The sequence below is a fragment of the Tympanuchus pallidicinctus genome, unplaced genomic scaffold (assembly GCF_026119805.1).
Source record: "Tympanuchus pallidicinctus isolate F22 unplaced genomic scaffold, pur_lepc_1.0 scaffold9, whole genome shotgun sequence".
Classification (NCBI taxonomy): Eukaryota; Metazoa; Chordata; class Aves; order Galliformes; family Phasianidae; genus Tympanuchus; species Tympanuchus pallidicinctus.
This window is the reverse complement of record NW_026294813.1, coordinates 13,974,132-13,995,997: the sequence shown is the minus strand read 5'-3', so window position 1 is coordinate 13,995,997 and position 21,866 is coordinate 13,974,132. Positions and strand designations below refer to the sequence as shown.

General features: G+C 40.9%; 1 protein-coding gene and 1 non-coding gene across 5 annotated transcripts in view; both read right to left on the bottom strand.

Annotated features, from left to right (window-relative positions):
- Positions 1-14,349, bottom strand: part of ZFR (zinc finger RNA binding protein) — a 41,782-nt gene extending 27,433 nt beyond the window's left edge. For all 4 annotated transcript variants that reach the window (XM_052670576.1, XM_052670577.1, XM_052670578.1 and 1 more), the window contains exons 1-2: positions 14,256-14,349; positions 13,898-13,982 (exon numbers count right to left, since the gene is read on the bottom strand). In XM_052670576.1, the coding sequence (XP_052526536.1) occupies positions 13,898-13,982; positions 14,256-14,292 (122 nt within the window). In that variant the 5' untranslated portion in view covers positions 14,293-14,349. The remainder of the gene's footprint in view (positions 1-13,897; positions 13,983-14,255) is intronic.
- On the bottom strand, positions 2,649-2,785 carry LOC128074689 (small nucleolar RNA SNORA66). Its single transcript, XR_008203275.1, has one exon. It is a non-coding gene; the product is annotated as a small nucleolar RNA SNORA66 (small nucleolar RNA).
- Positions 14,350-21,866: the final 7,517 nt, after the last annotated feature.

The following is a 21,866-nucleotide window of genomic DNA, read 5'->3' as shown; positions in this document are numbered from 1 at the left end:
TTTATTAGCTCTTCAATAAAACTATCTACTGAATTAAAATAACTACTTTCCTGTGACAGCTCATTATTGACTTTCACTTGCATGATGTTTTCTCGTAAAATGCATTAAAGTTATGAGCTTTACCAACTTCTACAAGCCCTCGAAATTAAAACAGGAACATTTAAAAACATTCCTCTAATACCATTTTCCCACAGAAAAATTAGAATTATTAAATACTGGCCTTGCTTGCATAGCAGTCCACAGCCTCACAATATGAATCATATGAATCATCAACAAAGGACAGGCAGATCAAGCAAGAAGACCGCCATCAGGGCTCTGGCAATCTTCCAAGCACATGCTGAGCCTAATCTGCCTCTAAAATTTGCAGGTAGGATACTAATATGTGCCTATTTATAAAGAATGAGTAAGCACTACCGATCCAAATAGAAAGTTACGGCCTCTGAAATTTAATCATTTGAAGAAAAAATGATGTTACTGTCCTATTTCAATCTGTAACCACGCATTACAATCAAAGCTTAGAACAGTTACTTTGATTTATAACAAATACAGCAAACTGGGCAAAATAACACTGTCTGCAACTTTGACATAAAATGGAAATTCAGTGATTACTCCGATTCTTGTTTTCGCATTTCTACACTGCGGTTCAACTATCATGACTTAAGAATCACGACAGGATTTCAGATCTCCATAGAACTACTGAAAGATAATGAAAACCCCATTTCATGTCTATCAAGAGATAGTATCCCCTGTTTTAAAGTAAGCAGAAATATGCTATCTCACTTGGAACATACTTGGCAAGTTGGAACTGCAGTGTGGTTCTGCTCAAAACCAAAAGGAACAAAAAGTCACAGTATTTTTTCCACAAGCCTACAATATTCTCTCTAATGTAACTACCAGAAATAAAGTATCTTTTTGCTGTAGATACAATTTTTGCTAAAGGCATTTCCATAACTCCCTTGAATTTAGTAACTAAAAAGAAATAAAATTGTAATTTAATTACAGCAGAACAAATTAGCATATTAGAAAGCCATTCTTACTGCAGAAACACACAGGAAAAAAAAACTGTTACTACTGGGTTTCCTATCCAGACTCTACCTCTTTCCACCACAGGCCCTTAATACTTCATTGCTCGAAACATCAACTACATTCTGTCCAAACTAAACTCACAAGCATACTTCATCTCATTTTCAGCTTCTGAGCTTAGCAGTGGAATGAAAAGATCTGAATAACAGAATCACAGAATGGACTGAGTTGGAAGGAACCTCAAAGATCATCAAGGTCCAGCCGCCTGGCTGCAGGCATGGTTGCCAAGTGCTAGATCAAGCACCAAATCATGTTGCCCAGGGCCGCAAATTGGCCCTGAGCACCTCCAGGGATGGGATGACCACAGCTCTCTGAGCATCAATGCCAGCACCACACCGCCCTCCCAGTGAAAAGCTTCCCCAACAACTGATCTAAACCTCTCTTTTAGTTTAAAACCACTTCCTCTTGTCCAGTCATTATCTATCTGCACAAAAACTTGCTTTTTCTCTTGTTTATAATCTCCCTTTAAATACTGGAAAGCTGCAATAAGGTCACCCAGCACTCTTCTCCAGACTGAAGAAGACCATCTACCTCAGACCTTTTTCACAGGAGAAGTACTCTAGCTATCTGAGCATTTGCGTGGCCCTCCTCTGGACCCCTCCAACAGCTCCACATCACCCCTGCGTTATGGACCACAGACATGGATGCTGTACTCCAGCTGGGGCCTCAGGAGGGCAGAGTGGAGAGGGACAAATCACCTCCCTCACCCACTTAGGTGTGGCTCCTAACACTGCCTAACATGCCAATTCATACAGAGGTAGTGTCTTTGTCAGTTCAGGTTCAGTAATAAGACTCCACCAGAAAACTCAGAAAGACTATTTTATGGTGGTAAAAGTGAATGATAATCTATAAAATTAGGCAGCATTATCCATTTATTTAACAGCAAAGAACAGTGAATGTGTTAAGATAATTCACAGTGTCACATGACAGTGTAGCAATAAATTCTATAATAAAGACATACAACACTGACAGTGCAGGCGGACTTATACAACCTGTACTGCAACTGAACTCTTCAGCAATCCAACAGTGTCAACAAGGAAAAGCCTTGTTTCACTCTATCCTCAATCCCAGCCCTGCCATCTTATTCCATCCCTTGTGTTAGTTCTGCCACTTGTCAAGTCACTGATTTACTGCATTCATCTCGCAGAACACGATCAGATTTTTTTTTTTCTGGACTCATTTTTTAACACAGTAGAACTGTCAGAAACATTGGAGATCAGAGAACAGTATGCCTGCCAGAACACGAGGTATACATATGGAAGCAGGGAAAAAAAATGTAGAAAAAAGAGAAAGAAGAGAAGCCCGTTACCAAAGTATTAACTCTTCACATTTCATGAAACCATGCTCAGTTTACTATTACAAAATACATTAAGGTGCTTACAACACACTGCAAGGTAACATTATCAGACAGTTTATAAGAGAAAATGCTTTTATTCTCAGAATATATATTACCAAAGCTTCCTGAATTTTCAGTACTCAATACTGTGAAGAGGTCATGATTGCTCTGAACAGAAGCATTAACATTCTGCCTAGCTCCACTTCTCTGCTATTTTTGTAACAAACTTCCTTATCATGGTATAGAATTAACAGCCCCAATAATTTGATTTCTAAGGCTAATACAGTTCTATTACCATGTTTACTGTAGCAAACCTGTTCCCCTTGCTTCTGCAACATCATGCAGAGCTAGTGATCGAGTTTGCAAGATCAGAAGAAAAAATATTCAAGAACAGACTAGTACTGCTTTTTTAAAAGAACTACTCATTGCAATATATGGCATCTTCTTTTCCAAATTTATGAGGCTTCTTTTTCTCTTGGAGTTCCTTCTAAAAATCTTTTAATATTAAGTTGACCAGACACTTCTACATAATTAATTTCTGCCAAAGGATTTTTGAGCTGTTTGTCCTTCAACTTAGCAGAGATTTTTATCCTTGTTCAGATACAAATGCATCACCGCACTTGCTGAGATCAACTTACTTCCTCCCAGACTTTTTTGCCAGATCCCATGTTGCACTGATTTTCCTCCAGATTCTACAGCTCATCTTTGTACCTATACTAGTGTTATCTACTTTTTTGACCATGGATGGCAAAAAGCATATTCATCAATTCAAATGAAGCCTCCAGATACTCTACTTTCCTAAGAACAGCTTCTTGTGAAGTCACCTAAGAATGGACAAATTTCCTTTGCATCATATATCACGACACGCTATACTAATGTAAATGCTAAATAATAATCAAGATCAGTCCTCGCATAACTTCAGTATAATTATTCCTACGTGATAACATTTTTCTACTGACTTCTCTACTACTCTAAATCTTTTATTAATCTATACCTTACATAATAATGTTCCACACTGCACCACACAGAGTATTTCAACTTAGTCCCAATATTTTACACTCCAAAAGACTTGATTGGTGTACAAGTTGTTAAGGTAATGACGAATATGTCAGCTGAGCTACTGTAAGAAAACATGCATGCTCTTCACCATAACAGAGAAAGTAATTCAATTTGCTTAATCATTCAACACAGTTGGCATAAAATTACTCCATGTTCTATGGGCTAAGAACACACAATTATTGTAGCACACACAACATGAACTCAGTGTTCTGGTAAATTACCCAAGTTCTTCTGTAGGTTAATTCTTCCTTTCCCCCAAATAAATTCTAGTGTTTTTATAAGTATCTTTGAATTTAGAGCTCCAGGTCTCTTCATACGACAAGCTCCTCAGGCCACCTGTCCTTACTAACTAGGTAAAGCTTAAAAATCACAGAATAAATGAGCCTGAGACAAACCTCTTGAAGTGATCTGCTCTAATCCTATGCTCAAAGAACAGCTAACCTTGAAGTTAAATTACGTTTTTCAGGGCTTTGTGCTGTCATATCCTGATTATCTCCAAGAATGGAGATTGCAAGGCTACACTAAACAATTTGTTTCAGAATCTGAGCACCCTCAGTGTGAAGATTATTTTCCTCAGTTTATTAAAGTTTCAGTCTAAAAAACAAAAGAGTTCTAGGCCAACACCTAGTCAAAATAAACCCATCTAGTGACTGCTCAATTCAAGGTATTTCATACTAAAACTGTTATATTCTATGATCTTACTATCAGAAGAAAATCGAAATAAAAGCCATCCTGTGACCTAAATTACTAGGGAAGGACTTGGCAGCTTCAAATTATACCCCTGCTGTATTACCCGAGTAACTCCTCTACCAAAGATTTTAATTTGAAAGTTATGTATTTTGTTCACACTTATTTTGCAGATGCTCACAAACCAACAGAGCTATTCCCCCAAGCTCACTTCAGTTTCTCTTCTCCAGGAACATGTTCTTCAACACCCATCCTCTAGTTCAGATCTCTATTTCACTTCATTCTCACTATCCCAGCCACGTCCAGTTTTCAGTTTAAACGTTGCACTGAATTATTCTACCTAGTGTTCTGTACACATTTCAGACAACTGAAGTTCATTTTCAACATCTTACCTGATTTACTCTTTCCCTACCTGCCCTAAAATGTTACCATATATATTTCTATTTCCCCATGTTCTTTGCTTCTTGCTCCCAGATAAACTTGTTTCTTTTCAAAAGTTTTAAACCTATACTTAGTTTACTCTCATTTTCAATGACCTTCTAAAGGAATCTGTAGACTGATAGAATGAACTCTTTGTTCACAATTATTGGACAACATCACATGTGAGCAGTGTCTTTTGTCTAATGTATTTGGCTCAAACTTCAAAGAACTAATAAGATACTAATTTCTACTAACAAATACTAATCAGATCTTTCTAACGCATTAATATTGAAGTGCCACATATTATGAAATACCATTACGATAGTAAACCCCCTAGACAGTAATGACTGCAATGAGGCTGTGACTGCATGTCTTTTGCCATACTAATCTCCAAAAATACATCAATCTGATTTTCTGGACAGTGAAGGGATGCACTGGCTTGTAATCTTGCAGAATTCATCCCAGAGTAGAGGCTGCCACAGAAATTAGCCTTGCCCACATAGTTGTCTGGTGTATATAATTCTTTTGATCAAAGGAAAGAAAATGGTTATCTACCCTTTCAAAGAGTTGATTCCCCTCCTGTTCGCAGGCTCCCTTTAGGTACTGAAAGGCTGCAATGAGGTCACCCCGCAGCCTTCTTTTCTCCAGGCTGAACAGCCCAGCTCCCTCAGCCTGTCTTCGTAGGGGAGGTGCTCCTGATCATCTTTTTGGCTCTCCTCTGGACTCTCTCTAACAGCTCTGTCTTTCTTCCTATTCAAAGTCACAGAATGGTTTAGATTTAGATTTAGATGAAAAAGACCTCTGGACAACCCCTACTCAAGCAGGCCCACCGAGAGCAGGTGTCTCAGATCCAGGCAGTTTTTGAAGATCTCCAAGCAGGAGATTCCACACCTTTCTGGGCCACATGTACCACTGCTCCACTATCCACATGTTACATATGCGATTCCTGATGCCCAGAGGAAACCTGTGTTCCAATCTGTGCTCACTGCCACTTGCCTCAGGTGATCAATTAGAGGTTCAGGCCGCGACTCAGCAGTTCCCATACAACTAGGGGACACAGGCTAGTGGGGAAATACTAGTGGTAGGTGTACAGTTGAACTGGATAACCTGGGAGGTCTTTTCCAACCTTGGTGATTCTATAATTCTGTATTACCAAGGCTGGTGCAATTCCAAACACAGAGGAAAGAATTACAAACATCTCTCAGCCCAATTCTACCCTGCAAAATCAATTAAGCTACAGTATTGGTCAAAAAAAGTGTGTTTCCATGTAGATATTTAGTTTGCAAAATTCCTGCCTGAACACTTACATTTGGCTAAGATGAATTAGAAAAACCTCATCTGAGCTAAAGAAAGATCTGCACTAAGAAACGGCAGTAGTATTTTTGAAATAAAAGAGAGAAATATAGACTTCTAGGGTGTTTTTCATATTGAAAGTCTTTTTTCCATATGCTAGTAGAATGCTTTAAATTTTAAGTCAGAAAATGGCTACAACGCATATGCTGATAAAAAAAATTAATGAAGTACCAGTGTTCACTTAGTAAAACATTATCATCATTTCCAAAAAACAGGTTTGTTTAATTTAAATAGCTACATAATAAAAGTTTGCAAGCAAGTAATACGCCTCCACAAAAACGAGCTTAGACAAGTATTAAAACTCTTAGATCTAATACAGAACAGCCCTTATTAACTACTTATAAAGATTAATACTGATAGGAAGACTGAATTTCCTGTGATTTATCAGCCCAAGAATCACACAGAATTACAAGCATTTAAGTAGGAAAAACTGAATTCTTATCCAGAGAACATTTTGCTTTTATCCTATTCCAGACACTGACCTTATCATGTAACAAAGATTTGAGGCTTTCTTTGCTCCAAAGGAAAAAAAAAAGGTAGAAAGCTTTATTTATTGCACATCAACAATATCAAGAGAATGTTACACTTTGATGTAATACTGCCTATTTTGCCAAGTAATAAAGCTTCAAGTGATTTAAATGTGAGGAGATTTTATTTTCCACAGAAGGATATTTGTGGAGTTAAGTCATCTATTAAAAAACTAACAACAAACATACACACTGTAAAGCTGTTGCTATTCCAGCTTTGTTCAGAATACAGATGTCCATTATCTTGGCTTGCCTGGGCTGCACCTGAGTGCAGAGGAATTATCTTGAACCACGTATAAAATACCTAACTGTTCATGTATATAAGAAACAATTTTTGTTAACATTAAAAAGAGGGCAACAAAACCAGAAGGGAACATTTGATCTTTTTGCAAATGTATCAATGCCTGGTGTGATGGCAGCAGCTGCAATTCTTAGCGAACTCTCAAGGTGCTCTTCAGAGACTTTTTGATGAAATCTTACTGGTCCTGTGCTTCATCCTTAAAAATGGTCACAAATGCACATACTGCCAAAAAGTAACTGCATGAATAAGGTCAACTGTGAAGCAAAGGATATTTTTCACCAGTAAGAGGTCTAGGAAGAGTCTGGTAAAGAGACACAATCAGTTCTTTCTTAAACATGAATGTCTGACTGCAACCCTGTGCATTTCGATTGAAAATCTGCAGGTAATGTATTTATGTCAACTAAAGATGAAATTTCAAATATACAAAAAAAAAATCAATGTTTTTTCTTGAAATCCTGGAGCCTATTCTCAAACTCCTTTATCAAAACAGAAAGTAACACTGCAAACTTTTTAGTGTTCAAAGAAGTGTGTTTAGCCTATGTATCAAAAATGCATCAAATTAGCACCCATAACTTCATCCTGTCATAATTTAAGTTTCATTTTCAACAGCTGTATTTTAAAACATAGCACAGACAGGTTGATTTTCATCTTGAAGACACGTTTGATTCATTTAAATGAGCAGTCATGTCCACGAAAAATGCAAAATCAACCCAATTTAATATTAAATAAGAAAACTTACATGTCTGCTGGGTAGAAAACAACATGCATCTTCACAGGCACACACAGCTGCAGATAGGCTGAAAGACTATCAGCAGCAATCACTGCATTTTACTTGCCAAGTGGCACAGCCCCACGTAGCATCATACATGCACACCAGTTGGATGGAGCGTGTGCGGTGGGATGAGAGATGGAGCCAGCACTGCGCTGCAGCCTCCGCTCCGCTGTTCTGTTGCTACCTCTGCAGTTTACACTGAAGCTATGTGCAATCATTTCATGACAGATATCGCTAAAAATCACAATGATGTAGAAGTTTACGGTTATGTGGGGCTGAGCTACTGGCTGCCGGGGGTGCAGACGGCCCGTGGACTGGCCTATTTTAGAGCACCAAACACTGAGAACTCTCTTCTTACTAAAGGACATCCCTACATTTTCAGTTTCAGCCTTCTAAAGAGCACCATTCTGATACAGATTAAAGACCATAGCTAAACCCAATTCTGCCTCTACCCAAATTATAAATTTTCCCAGAAATGCCAACTTCTAAATAACACTTCTAGGAAATTTTTTTCATACAAAGAATACATTTTTCAAGATAGCTTAACATAACAGTTACGCTACTCATAAGCATAATTTTTAAACTACAAATATCTTTAAATAAAACAATTAAGCTTTGTTTCTTGAACTCTAACTTCTATGAGTATTTTAGAATTAAGGAACTCATATTTATTGAGATCTAATTGCAGACTTTCTCAAAGTTTGATAGACTGTTGTGTTACTAGCAGGATAGCAAAACTCTGTTTAAAAATATAGTTCTGCATTTTTTCTTTTAGAGACTGTAAGACTGAAATAAGTATGACCTAAATCTACAAAAACTGATATAAGCATTACAACCTACTGCTTCTTTACAGAAACAGATATGGAGGCACTAATAAGTAACTGCTCAGATGAAGTTGCAGATCTGTGAATGAAGTTTGGGCTGAAATAATAATCACAACAACATTAGTAATAATAATAAGATTCATTTCTCCTGAACGCAATTAACAATAGACATCACAATTTGGTGAACTAAGTTATTCCAGTAAGATATTTTCTAAAAGTCTGCCACTGAATAACCATACAATTTTTATGGTCTGAATAAAATTATTTAGAACAGTAATGGAAAATATTACTTCCTATTATAATAATTCTGTGAACAGAATATTGATTGTAACGCAATTCACTATGAACCCAAAGGGAGACCTTAAGCTATGCACATATACAATGCTCTCAAATCCAGTTTTATTAGCAGCTCTTGGTAAAGCATTCAACAATCTAATTACATCTCATCTGAAAAATACAGTTCCTTAAAGCAACTGTTATTTTCCCTTCCTCTTCCTGTTTCTAAAATCATCCTTCTATTATTCCACTGCATTCCAACTGTACTGACTGCTACTAAATAGCTAAGTAATAGACTATCAGTAACTCATCTCAAAGATGCTTATGTTCTCAACATACTCTTCCTGTTTAATTAATCTTCACATTTGTTCTCACTACTTGTTTTAAAACCAATCAAATTTGCCAGCTCTCTTCACTTCACACCACACCATAACTGAAGTGTCTAAACCAGCGATGAAATACAAACTCTTTATCTACCACCCTGTACTGTGTTGCACACAATGGACTGCTCATTGCCTATACAGACTCTTATATTATCAAAACGCTGCTTTTTTTCAAGAGTCTTCTTGAAGCCACATTCACAATGATAGCAGAAAACAAAAAGAACAAATTGAGATGCAACATCTGCCTAAAAAACTACTAATCAGTAACATCTTCTCTGTCATAAAAAAAAAAAAAAAGCTAAAATGGGCAAGTTCTGTATTAGCGCAAAGAAACTTCACTAGCATGGAAAATTGAATTCAGTTCTTCAGACATTCTTTATTTCCTTTAGCCACTGCTATGCTTTTCTAAGTACCAGCAACGCAATTACATTAAACCATTTTTGTATTTAATCTGTGGACAAAATTTCACTTATCATATAACGTTCCAGCATTAAGCCTAAACCATCAAACCATTCTGAGACTGCAACTACAAAGGACTTAAATATATCAATAACAGAAAACTTTCTTATACACATGATCCTGCTGCAAATTTAAACAAGTTGGCAGACTTCCCTTTCAGAAACAACAAAGGCTCCTCTGATTACTGAGGCACCTTGCCCTCCACAGTTTACCAGCACCTCCTCTGACTCCCTGTCACTACCATTATACGATCCACATTATCAAACCCACAGCTTTTTATTGCCTCCTTAATGTTGGCGTATCTCACCTGAGAGCGGCACGTCACTCCTTTGTATCAACAGCAGTAGCTTATTAGAGGTATATCATGTATATTTCATCAACTAAAATGGCACATGTAGGATAGCACTTAAGACTAGCATAGACTGAGCAAAGGATAATCAGTACTGTGCAGGTCGATCATACCAAAAAGTCACTTCTGCTAAAAAAAAAAAAAAAAAGAAAACAAGCAGATTCTTTTCAAGATGTGACACAACTCAAAGCACTGTCACAAAAAGCAGAGTTGGGAGTTTTTACTCTGCGATGTAGGTACATTCATCACGAAATAAAATTACATAAGTTGTTCCAAAAGGAATACTTCCTATTCATTTCCACAGAAATGCTAACAGATACAAAGAGCACAGTAGCAGTCTTTAATAAAGAAAATTCTCAGTTACAGAACACCGTTTTTCAGCCACAATCCATTTCTGCCGGCAATGAAAAAGCATTTGCACGCAATACTCATTAAAATATGCACCAGCAAAGGTGATCTGCTGTCACTTGTTGCCACTGCTGAAATGCACCATCCAACACCTCACTGTGCTCACAACTGTTTGGTTTCCATATTCAGCAAGAAATAGTGAATATCAATGGGTGCCATTTTTACACACCTTTAAAATGCACTTCTGTGCCAGACACCATTCTGTCAAATTGCCCCTCTGCTGTTCTCTGTCACACAGCAACAAAATGCAACAGAAGACTGGTGGGAAGGTTCATCCTCTACTGCCATAGCACCAACATCTGCCCCTAACACTGTGGAACAGCATAATAAAATAGGAGGCATCATTTTTGGAGCAGCCCTCTTACTATTACTTTTGTTGCCCGTGTTTAAGAGTTGGGTGTGCTTAATGCTACCTAAGGTTAATAAACATTAACTTTTTCAACAATGCATTTTCACTTCAGAATAAGCTGTAACTCCTACACATTATTGTCTATTCTGTTGTCCACCACTATAAGCTTCAATTATGCGTGGTGATGCTCTAAGGTTGGGCTAGCAGGCCTATGTGGATTACAGTTTTGACACTAAATGCTTCTGGAATATGCATCTGATTGAAAAACAGACATTGCTGAAATAAAAGTGAAATTAAGTACTATCAAACATGAAAAAAAATAACACACACCCACGCTCCCCCAAATTTCTCAATAACAAACTTATCTACTCACGGCATTTCCCTTCCCTTTTCTGCTCTACACCAGTTCTGAATGTCCTGTAAAACTGCATCGTACACATATTCCTGTTTTTTTTTTTGCTGCACAGAAGACTGCATCTTAACTGAAACTTACACACGCTGTGATCTGCTACAGTTTCCCTTATCTGTTATGGCTCACAATAGTGAATTGGTAATACTTGCACAACTTGCGGGCAAATTAAAGTTCATAAATCACTGCGAAGTACCCAAGGATTTCCCACCTTATGACCTATCTCGTTACTGCAGGGACATCACTAAATGAAACTCAGAGAGCTACTCTCCTTTACAAAAACCAAAAATCTCAACACAAAGTTCATTAGATAAGACCACTGCAGTTGCAAGCAAAGAAAAGCCCACTTCTCTATCTAAATTCTCAATGCCCTTATCTCCCCATCAGTATCCCTGTATGCCAATCAGACAACTTTAAAATGAAAGCATAACAACACACTGAATATTTCTTACACACAGAATGCAAGTCAACATTAAGATCTTCATCTCAAACTGAATAAACTCAGCAGCTCAAATGAATTACAATGTGCACATATTCACACAAAAGAGGACTGGTGTGGCCAAATTACACATTTATTTCAAACTGCAAATAAACAGAATATTATTGCTGAAATACGTAGCAGATGATTTACGCACTGCACACAGGTTTGTAGCTTTAGATCCTAATACCACCTCCAGCAGAAAGTATGAATTGAATACTCAGATTAATTTCCAGGATCAGTATTTGCATACTTTTAATTATTCTCTCATTAAGTCATGATATTACTACTGGCTAGTTCACAGAATTCTGAATGAAGTGCGCAGCAGGGAAATTTATGCAGTTACAACATTGAAAGGAACAAGAATGCTTCTAATCCATTATTTATAGGTTTAAAGAGCAGTTCATTCTTTTGCTGCCTTTGATTAAATACAAAGCGAGGTAAGATTTCAAGTGTTCTTTATGAAAAGCAGTGTTTTTCAACACAACAAAAGACATCTGAGAGAGTTTGTTGCAATTTTAAATCTTCAATTATCTTTCCCTACCAGCCACCATCTTCTGCTCAATATCCCTGGAATGGAATATACATTTTTTAGCACTCAGTAAAGCAGCTATTGATGATTTGACAGATCTATTTTTTGATAATAAATTCCCCTTTCCAATCTTTTAAGCACTTCCTGTGTTTTCTGCTCAAAATATTTAACACTGACTGCTGTGTCTCTTTACTTTCCAAGACAGTAGACATACACACCATTTATAGGAGTCTTTTACTGATACACAAGGAACATGGAATGGAACAGTCTACCATACTTGTGGTAGGAAAGGAAAAATCTCCCTTTGCCATTTTCTCAAAAACACATTTACAGTTAAATGAAAACAGTTTTGAAATTGAACTTTATTCTAATAATGTTTTTAAGCCGCAGTGCAAAAGTAAATTTCAAATGAGTTGTTCAAGTTCTTAAACCTGTACACCTCAGCTCCACCATAAAAGGAAAAACAACTTTAGCACTTCATCTCTACTTCATAATTGCAGTCATATAGATGTCATAGTTTATTGATCACTTATAGATTATTTGTTTTCTTATCCGAAAAAAAAAAAAAATCCTCTACGGTATTTAAAAAGTCTTCCACATTTCATGAGGACTCAGTTTCAAATTTCACTATAACCGTCAAGTAGCACACAAACATGTTGCAAGTGCCCCATCTGAGAAGAACTAGAAGATACACTGAATTTAATCTCTCCCTTTAAATATTCAATACTGGAAGTAAATAAAAATGAAAGCATACTATGTCTGCTTCAAGGAAAGAATAGCTGCATGATCTTGAGAGTCATTCAAAGATCTCCCTAAAACTTTACTCTTCCTACATCAGGTATGCAAGTTTGATCAGCTTCTTACCACTAATACGCACTTGCATTTGTTTCTAATAACTTCCCATGTATCTGCTTTACTCTTTTGTTTGTTTTCCTATTAAACAAGAATCAAGGCAAGCCTTCATTACAGATTTATGTAACAACTAACGTGGATTTAAACATAGGCTTTAGGTTGCTACTCCAATACAAGTCAAAAACATAAACGTTTCTGCTTATAGCCCCCTTTTTTTCCCCCTCAAATTAAATAAGTTGATATTAGAAGAAGAGATAACAGGCGCTACCAATTCCTACTTTGTTTTTTACACTCTGATACACAATCCTCAACAAACAAAAATACCAACACTTACGGGAGGGCCCCTGAACAACAGGTACAGTTTCAGATCCCTGAGCTCCACTGTAAGACCTCTCCTGGTCTTAGATAACACCAAGAAAGGAAATCTTTTTGAAATCTGATAGGCCCTGAGGTACCTTCTCTATTTTCTTAGACAGAACATTCTTCATATCATAATAACATAGGGAAATAAGACAGCCCCCCGTATTTTCTGGACCTCCAGCTCTTCCCTTATCCACCCACTCCCCCACAAGTTAGGCTGGCTTAATTTTAACCTAGATTAACGAGGACCGCACCCTCCCACGCCGACAGAGCTTTGGGGTAAAGAGCTGGGGAGCGAGCCCGGCCCTCAGCGCGGCCGAAAGAGTCGAAGGGCCCGGGCCGCAGGCGGAACACGCCGGTGCCGGCTGAAAGTGGCCATTTTAAGGCCCCGGGACACGATGCCGCCCCCGGCTCCCTCCGTCCTCGGCGCTCAGCCCGACCTCCCGCCCTCACACGCGGGGACGGCCGGGCCGGCCGCGAAAGAGCACACGCGCCCGCGGACGGGTCGGCGGCAGAAGGGTCCCGGTGCGGAGAAGGGGCCCGGAGCGGAGCGGGCCCCGGGGCAGCGTCCAGGTGCGGCGCCGGGCGCGCAGCCCCACAGGGCGGGGAGGAGGTCCCGCTGCGGGACGCGAGCGCGGGCTGCGGGCCCGGGCGGAGCGGGGCGGGGTCGCGGCGGTTACCTGTACTGAGCAGCAGCACCGCTATGGGTGAATCCAAAGTAGTTGCCGGTGGCCATTTTGGCATCTTCTCCCAGCCGGCTGGGCACTGTGGCGGCGGCAACGCGGAGGCGGCGGCGGTCGGGGCCATGACAGGAGGCCCGGCGGGAGGAGGGAAGGAGGCGGGGGAGGGGAGGAGTGGGGGTGGGGGCGAAGAAGGGGACGCGGACACACGGACAGGGGACAGAGAGAGCGCCTGGTCAGACGGGCGCCTCCGGACCGCCGCCCCCCCCCCCCCCCGCCTCCCGCCGCCCCCCTGCCGCGCCTCAACCGCCCCCTGCCCAACAGCCGCCCCCTGCCCGCCCCGAGCGCGTTTACTTACCATAGGTGAACGAAACTACCGGGCATATGGGAATCATGAGTCCGAGCTGGCGGCAGCGACGGCGGCGTCTAAACTCTCAACTCTCACCCCCCCCCTCCCACCGCCACCTCCTCCTCCTCCTCCTCCTCACCGCCGCGCTCGCTCCCTTCCCCCCCTCCCACCCACCTACGGCGACAACGGCAGAGTGCGGCCGAGCCGGCGCCGTGCGCACGCGCGAGATGTGCGAGGGGCCGCTGGGAGCTGTAGTCCTCGCCACGGCCGCGCCTCCTCCTCCTGCCCGCCGCAGAGCGGGCCTAGCGCCGGGGGGCCGCCGCCGCCACCTATTGAGGGTGCGCATGCGCGGGATGTGCAACGTCTCCTGGGAACTGTAGTTCTTGAGGCTGAGGCGCGGCCTTTCTTGAGGCCGAGGCGCGGGGAGCGTTGTTCATAGTCCTCCTCCGGCGCGTTCTTCCCTTCGTTATCCCGTGTTTTGTGCTTGTAATCACACCACAGACGTACCTACAAACTTCTGCTGCGTATATAAGCCCGATTTTCTCGCTGTTGCATGCACTGACATGGCGCAGCACAGTCTGTAGAATCGTAGAATTATTAAGATTGGACAAGAGCATTAATATCATCTAGCCCAATTGTTAGTTCCATCCTCCCCATCTCCCCCCTGCTAAGCCATGTCCCTCGGATCTACACCTTCCTTGAACACCTCCAGGCATAGCCACCACCACTTCCCATGGCATCCTGTCCCAGTGCATCACCACTCTATCTGAGAAGATGTTCTTCCAAATATCCAAGTTGAACCCCTCCTGGTGCGACTTGAGGCCGTCACTTTTTATCCTATCATGTTACCTGGGAGAAGAGACCAACCGCAACCTCGCCACAGCTTCCTTTCAGGGTGTTCTAGAGTGTGATAAGGTCACTCCTGAGCCTGCCCTTCTCCAAGCTGAACAATCCCAGTTTCCTCTGCTTCTCCTCGCACTTGTGCTCCAGATCCTTCTCTGGACATGATCCAGGGCCTTTATGCCTGTAATGAGGGGTCCAGGGTCCAGTATTTGAGGTGTGACCTCATCTGTGCAAGTGTTGGTAACTCAAATTGCAGAAGTCCAGGTGAAAGAGAGGTCCTTGTCCCATACCAATATTTGTCCCATGCATGTACCAGATGTATCAGCATTAATTGTCTTTTCCACCAATTGTGTTGTCAGCATTCACTTCATTACAACTCACGTAGGGCCATGCAATCAGAGGGCAGCATAGCAAAAGCTCTTGGCTTGATCCAGGACTTGGCTGGACTTGCAGCAAGCAAGTTTCATGTTCATCCAGGCCTCAGTGTGCACCACCAAACCTACACACCTACACACAAGAGCAAGGAAGCTGTCATCCAACTAAAGCCATTATCTGAGCTGTACCTAAGATGCCAGAGCAGACGGTGGGCAGTATATTGCAGGCCATGCAGTAACTTTCTGTTGACTAAAAGTGCATTTCAATGATTCTGTTCCCTGTGAATAGAAGGCTGCACCTAGAGACTTGAATTCAGTTTTGGGCCCCTTGCTACAACAAAGGTGTTGAGGCCCTGAAGCACATCCAGAGAAGGGCAATGGGGCTATGAACGGTCTGGAGCACAAGTCTTGTCAGAAGTGGCTTAAATACTTTCATCTTATTTGTGAGCTTTGCACTATGATGTACAATGAGAAATGTACTATGATAAACTAAATCTCATAAAATAATCTGAATTAATCTGGAAGTGAGCATTTCACAAGTATTTGTTTTCCATAAGTTGCTCTTATTCAAAACATTCCTGCTGTTCTTGCAAAACCAGGGTTTGCCTTATCCGGGAATTCATGCAGTCTTCCCAAGTGGTAAGGCTTCAACATGCATGATTCATGATTCTATGATACATAACATATATATGTATATATATATATATATATATGTATAAAAATAAATGAGAAGAGGAAAATAATTTCTCATCTGAAGTTTATATGCAGGTAATTATCAAGTATAGCTACTTACAATGCCATATATGTTTGCTTATTCACTGAATATAATTCACTTATTAGTATTACTAGTTTTGCAAGGGAACTAAATAGCAGCGTATTTCTTCTTCTTATCCTAATTAGAGTATAGTAGGAAAAGGAACCTGCATGGGAAAAGGAATGAATTTCCAACTTCTGTTGTGCACTTACGTCAAAGTGATTTTCTGCGACTAAAGCAGGTATTTGGTAAATACATGTAATTACAATTGCTTAGAAAAATAAAACTGCTAATCCAGAACCTAAATACAAGTGTACTTCAGGAGAGGTCTCTGTACAGCTTTTCACAGAAGAACTTATAGGACATGAACTCTATAACTAGATTCTGAACAGGATTAGGACACAGAACTGAGATATATTGGACCACAATTTGATGTTACTTGGACATTAAAATTTAAAATAAAATTAATTATATTAATTAAAATTAAAATTTTCTTTGTTCCGCTGCCTTTCAAGTTTCGTCAGCTACAAACCTTTCAATATAATGAAAAACATTGAGTATACAAGATACATTTAATTAAAACTATGAATGTTTATATGCATGCATAGACATTTGCATGCCATTTAAAACTGTATCACTAAAGTTATATTTTGTGAGTGGAAAGTCCTGCTCTTTTTTCTTTTTTTTCTTTTTTTTCTTTTTTTCCCCCAAAGCTGATGAAGTTAATATGGAATATTTACTCTTTCAAACATCCACTTTCAAGAGCTGAGGAACAACACAGCTTGTTTATTCACAACGCAGATTTCCATCTTATGTTTCATAGCTTGTTTTGTCCAAGTCATTTGTAATACTCTAATTCAAATATTCCATCTTTTTCTTTTTTTTTCCTAAGCCTTCTGTATGTTTTGCATCAACTTCCATTTGGCAGCTGGATTCAGTTGCAATTTCACCAGGAGGGTCAGATTTCTTTTCCAGATAAATTTTGCTCATCAAATCTTCAGTGCTTATAGTGCAACAGAAAAAAAGTTCAAGATTTTCCATATTCTTGAAAAAAAAAACACCACCAAAAACAGTGGCATTGTGGAACTTTTTCTCTAAGCAGTTTCCTAATAAGAACCTGATGCTTCTTGGTGACTTTGTGAGCCATTACATAACATCCATTTATGTTACTGCGAGCTCCCAGGATCCGATTCATAGCCTGTACTTAAAAAACCTCAGTGGATTATAAAACAAGATTGCATCTCTCTATGATGCGTATCGTATTTGCAGGAAGATGAAACAGTAATAAATTTAGATTAACTCCTTTAGGGCATTCTGAACTTTACCTATTTCTCCATCCTCAGCTGGAAGGGTGGATGGAAGGTTGATGAGGCCTTCCACAAACAGTTGGAAGCAGCGTCACGATCCCAGGTGCTGGTGCTTATGGGGGACTTCAATTATCCAGATATTTGCTGGAAAAGCAATGTGGCCAGGCATGCGCGGTCCAGACGGTTCCTGCAATGTGTTGAAGACAACTTCCTGATGCAGGTGGTTGAGGAATCGACGAGGAGAGGGGTACTGCTGGACCTTATTCTCACTAATAGAGAAGGGCTTGTCAGGGAAGTAAAGGTCGGGGGCAGCTTGGGTTGTAGTGACCACGAGATGGTGGAGTTCAAGATCCTGAGTGGAAGAAGTAAAGCAAAAAGTAGGATTGCTATCCTGGACTTTAGGCGAGCCAACTTTGATCTCTTCCGGGACCTACTTGGAGCTGTCTCATGGGCTAGGGTGTTCGAAGGCAAGGGGGCCTGTGAGAGCTGGTCGGCATTTAAGCAGCTCTTCTTCCAAGCTCAGGATCGGTGCGTCCCTGTGAGGAAGAAATCGGGAAAGGGTGGCAGGAGACCTGTGTGGATGAGCAAGGAGCTCGTGCACAAACTCAAAGGAAAGAAGAAGGCCCATGAAATGTGGAAAAAGGGTCTGACTACTTGGGAAGAATACAGGAATGTTGTCAGGGTCTGCAGGGATGCGACAAGGAAGGCTAAAGCCTGCCTGGAATTAAATCTGGCAAAGGGGATAAAGGATAATAAAAAAGGTTTTTTCAAGTACATTAACAGTAAAAGGAAGACTAGGGAGAATGTGGCTCCCCTGCTAAGTGACGGGGGTGTTCTGGTAACGGGGGATGCTGAGAAGGCGGAGATACTGAATGCCTTCTTTGCTTCTGTTTTCAGTGAAAAAGCTCCCCCTCGGGAATCTGAGACCCTGGAGGTTAGTGAGAGGATCTGGGGAATGGAAGACCTCCCTTCTGTCAGGGAAGATGTGGTTCAGGAGCGCCTAGGCAACACCAATGTTCACAAATCCATGGGACCCGATGGGATTCATCCACGGGTGCTGAGGGAGCTGGCAGAGGTGATTGCTGAACCGCTTTCTGTCATCTTTGAGAGGTCTTGGAGGACGGGGGAGGTGCCTGAAGACTGGAAGATAGCCAACATCACCCCGGTCTTCAAAATAGGCAAGAAGGAAGACCCAGGCAACTAGAGGCCAGTCAGCCTCACCTCTGTCCCTGGAAAGATGATGGAACAGCTTGTATTGGATGTCATCTCCAGACAACTGGAAGAAGAGGAGGTTATCAGGAGTAGTCAGGACAGGTTCACAAGGGGGAGGTCGTGCTTGACCAACCTGGTAGCCTTCTATGATGTTGTCTCTGGCTGGGTGGATCGGGGGAGAGCAGTGGATGTAGTCTACCTTGATTTCAGCAAGGCATTTGATACTGTCCCCCACGACATCCTTATAACAAAGCTGAGGAAGTGTGGGATAGATGAGTGGACAGTGAGGTGGGTTGAGAACTGGCTGACTGGCAGAGCACAGAGGGTCGTTGTTGGTGGTGCAGAGTCCGGTTGGAGGCCTGTAAGCAGCGGTGTTCCTCAGGGGTCGCTGCTGGGTCCGGTCTTGTTCAACATCTTCATCAGTGACCTTGATGAGGGGATAATGGCCATCCTCAGCAAGTTTGCTGATGGTACGAAGTTGGGAGGATTGGCTGACACGCCTGAAGGCTGAGCTGCCATTCAGCAAGACCTGGACAGGCTGGAGAGCTGGGCAGAAAAAAAACAGATGAGGTTTAACAAAAGCAAGTGTAGAGTCTTGCATCTGGGGAGGAATAATTGCATGCACCAGTACAGGTTGGGGGATGACCTGCTGGAGGGGAGCTCTGCGGAGAGGAACCTGGGTGTCCTGGTGGATGACAGGTTGGCCATGAGCCAGCAGTGTGCCCTTGTGGCCAAAAAGGCCAATGGCATCCTGGGGTGCATTAAAAAGAGTGTGTCCAGCAGGTCGAGGGAGGTGATCCTCCCCCTCTACTCTGCCCTGGTAAGGCCTCATCTGGAGCACTGTGTCCAGTTCTGGGCTCCCCAGTACAAAAAAGACAGGGATCTCTTGGAAAGAGTCCAGCGGAGGGCCACGAAGATGGTGAAGGGCCTGGAGCATCTCTGCTATGAAGAAAGGCTGAGTGAACTGGGTCTGTTCAGCCTTGAGAAAAGGAGACTGAGAGGGGACCTGATCCAGGTCTATAAATATCTGAGGTGGCGAGAATGGCGAGGCCGGACTGTTTTCAGTGGTGAGTGGAGACAGGACAAGGGAAAAGGAAACTGCAGCATAGGAAGTTCTGCACAAATGTGCGCAGGAACTTCTTTACAGTGAGGTGACGGAGCACTGGAACAGGCTGCCCAGGGAGGTGGTAGAGTCTCCTTCTCTGGAGATGTTCCAGACCTGCCTGGATGCCTACCTGTGCGACCTGCTGTAGGGAACCTGCTTTGGCAGGGGGGTTGCACTCGATGATCTCTGGAGGTCCCTTCCAACCCCTACAATTCTGTGATTCTGTGATTCTGTGATCATGTGGCAGGAGAAGAAAGCATAATAAGCTCTAGTAAAACATTATATATGTGTGTGTGTGTATACATATATATATATATGTATATAACATATTTATATATAAATTATCTATCTGTTTATCTATCTACCTAAAATCAAACAGGAAAAAAAAGTCTATTTCTGTTCTTATTAAGATTACAGAATGAAAACGTACAATGGAACACAAAACTTCAAATTGGGAGTAAGTATACACTTATCCTATTTGTCCAAAGTTCAGGGAGTCTAAGAATATCATAGGTAGAAATAGCAATATATTGTTTAGGAAAACAAATCTTTGATCTTAATTTTATCTATATAAAAGGAAATCTTCAAAATATGTTTGGAAGAAATTCTGTAATTTAACAACCAGTGTCATGAATCCTACTTTAAGATGCTGCTACCATAGAACTGCAAGACTGCAGTTGAAAGCAAATGTTCTTAATGTTTTGTACCTTCTCTTAAGAAAAGGAAGGAAGGAAGGAAGGAAGGAAGGAAGGGAGGGAGGGAGGGAGGGAGGGAGGGAGGGAGGAAGGGAGGAAGGGAGGAAGGGAGGGAGGGAGGGAGGAAGGGAGGGAGGGAGGGAGGGAGGAAAACATAGAATATATACTTCTTGTTGTTGGTGGTAGTGTATTGAGGTAAGATTTCTTGGAGGCAGCCTCTCAGTTCTCTCAAAACCGAGACCTTTAGCTGGCTTGTGTGACCACCAGAGGGCAGGGCAGATATAGCAGGAGGTAAAACCTTTTCCCTTCAGCGAGCAACGAACGTGCTAACAGAAGCAGCACTTTCATTTCTTGAAAAGATGGTCTGATATTTAGCGTTCTCCTTGTAAAAGCCCAAGATAAAAGGAGTTTTTGGTATCAGCATAAGGAGTCCCATTCTCACCTGGAAATTATTTAGGATAGCTACAAAGAGGTAAGACATTCATAATATTATCGAGTTACTTATAAAATGAAAATATGTTTTTTAAGCAGTGAAGACAAAAAAGCAAACGTTTCCACAATTTTTTAAATGATTAAAGTAAAAAAAAAAAAGTTACTTTTTAATGACAGGGTTTAGAAGCTGAACAGTGACAAGATTAACATACATGGTAATAAAATAAATGGATTTCTTTAATAATACATGAAAGTCATCATTGTTTATAATACCAATTATAAAGTATAAAGTTGTTCAAGTACTAATGCACACTGAGCCTCCATGGGAAATGAACTATTTGCAGTACACATGCAAAAATAAAAACTCCCTAACAAATCCCTTTACTCTCTCTTTCCCAACATTTAAAAAAAATCTGTATTGTAAGCTAACCCTCCTCATCCGACATTCTTTACCTACTTTTTATACTGTTTAGTACTTAACACCAAATGAGCTGTCCCTCATTTTGCCTCCCCAAAACTTGTCTCTTACCAACTCTATTATTTGTAACTAGTGGAGTGAACAAATTAATAATTTCTATGAGATCAGAAGTATTACCTTCTATTTTTCAGCATTCCTGTTCAAATCTGAATTCTAAAAATCCTATCTGAAGAAAAAGCTAATGCTTACAACATTCTTTTCAAATGTGTGATACGAAATGAGGCAATCAGACAGTCACTAGGAGAATTTAAGCCCTTTTAAGGCAACTACCAAAGGAAAGTGTCCGATGAAGGAACGAAGAGATGAAAAAAAATAATAACTAAGAACTCTGAAAGGGAACTGTACTCTCTGAGTGGATAGATGACTCACTTTAAAGGTAATAGGAGGAATTTACCTTGGAAAAAATTAAGATTCTTCCAT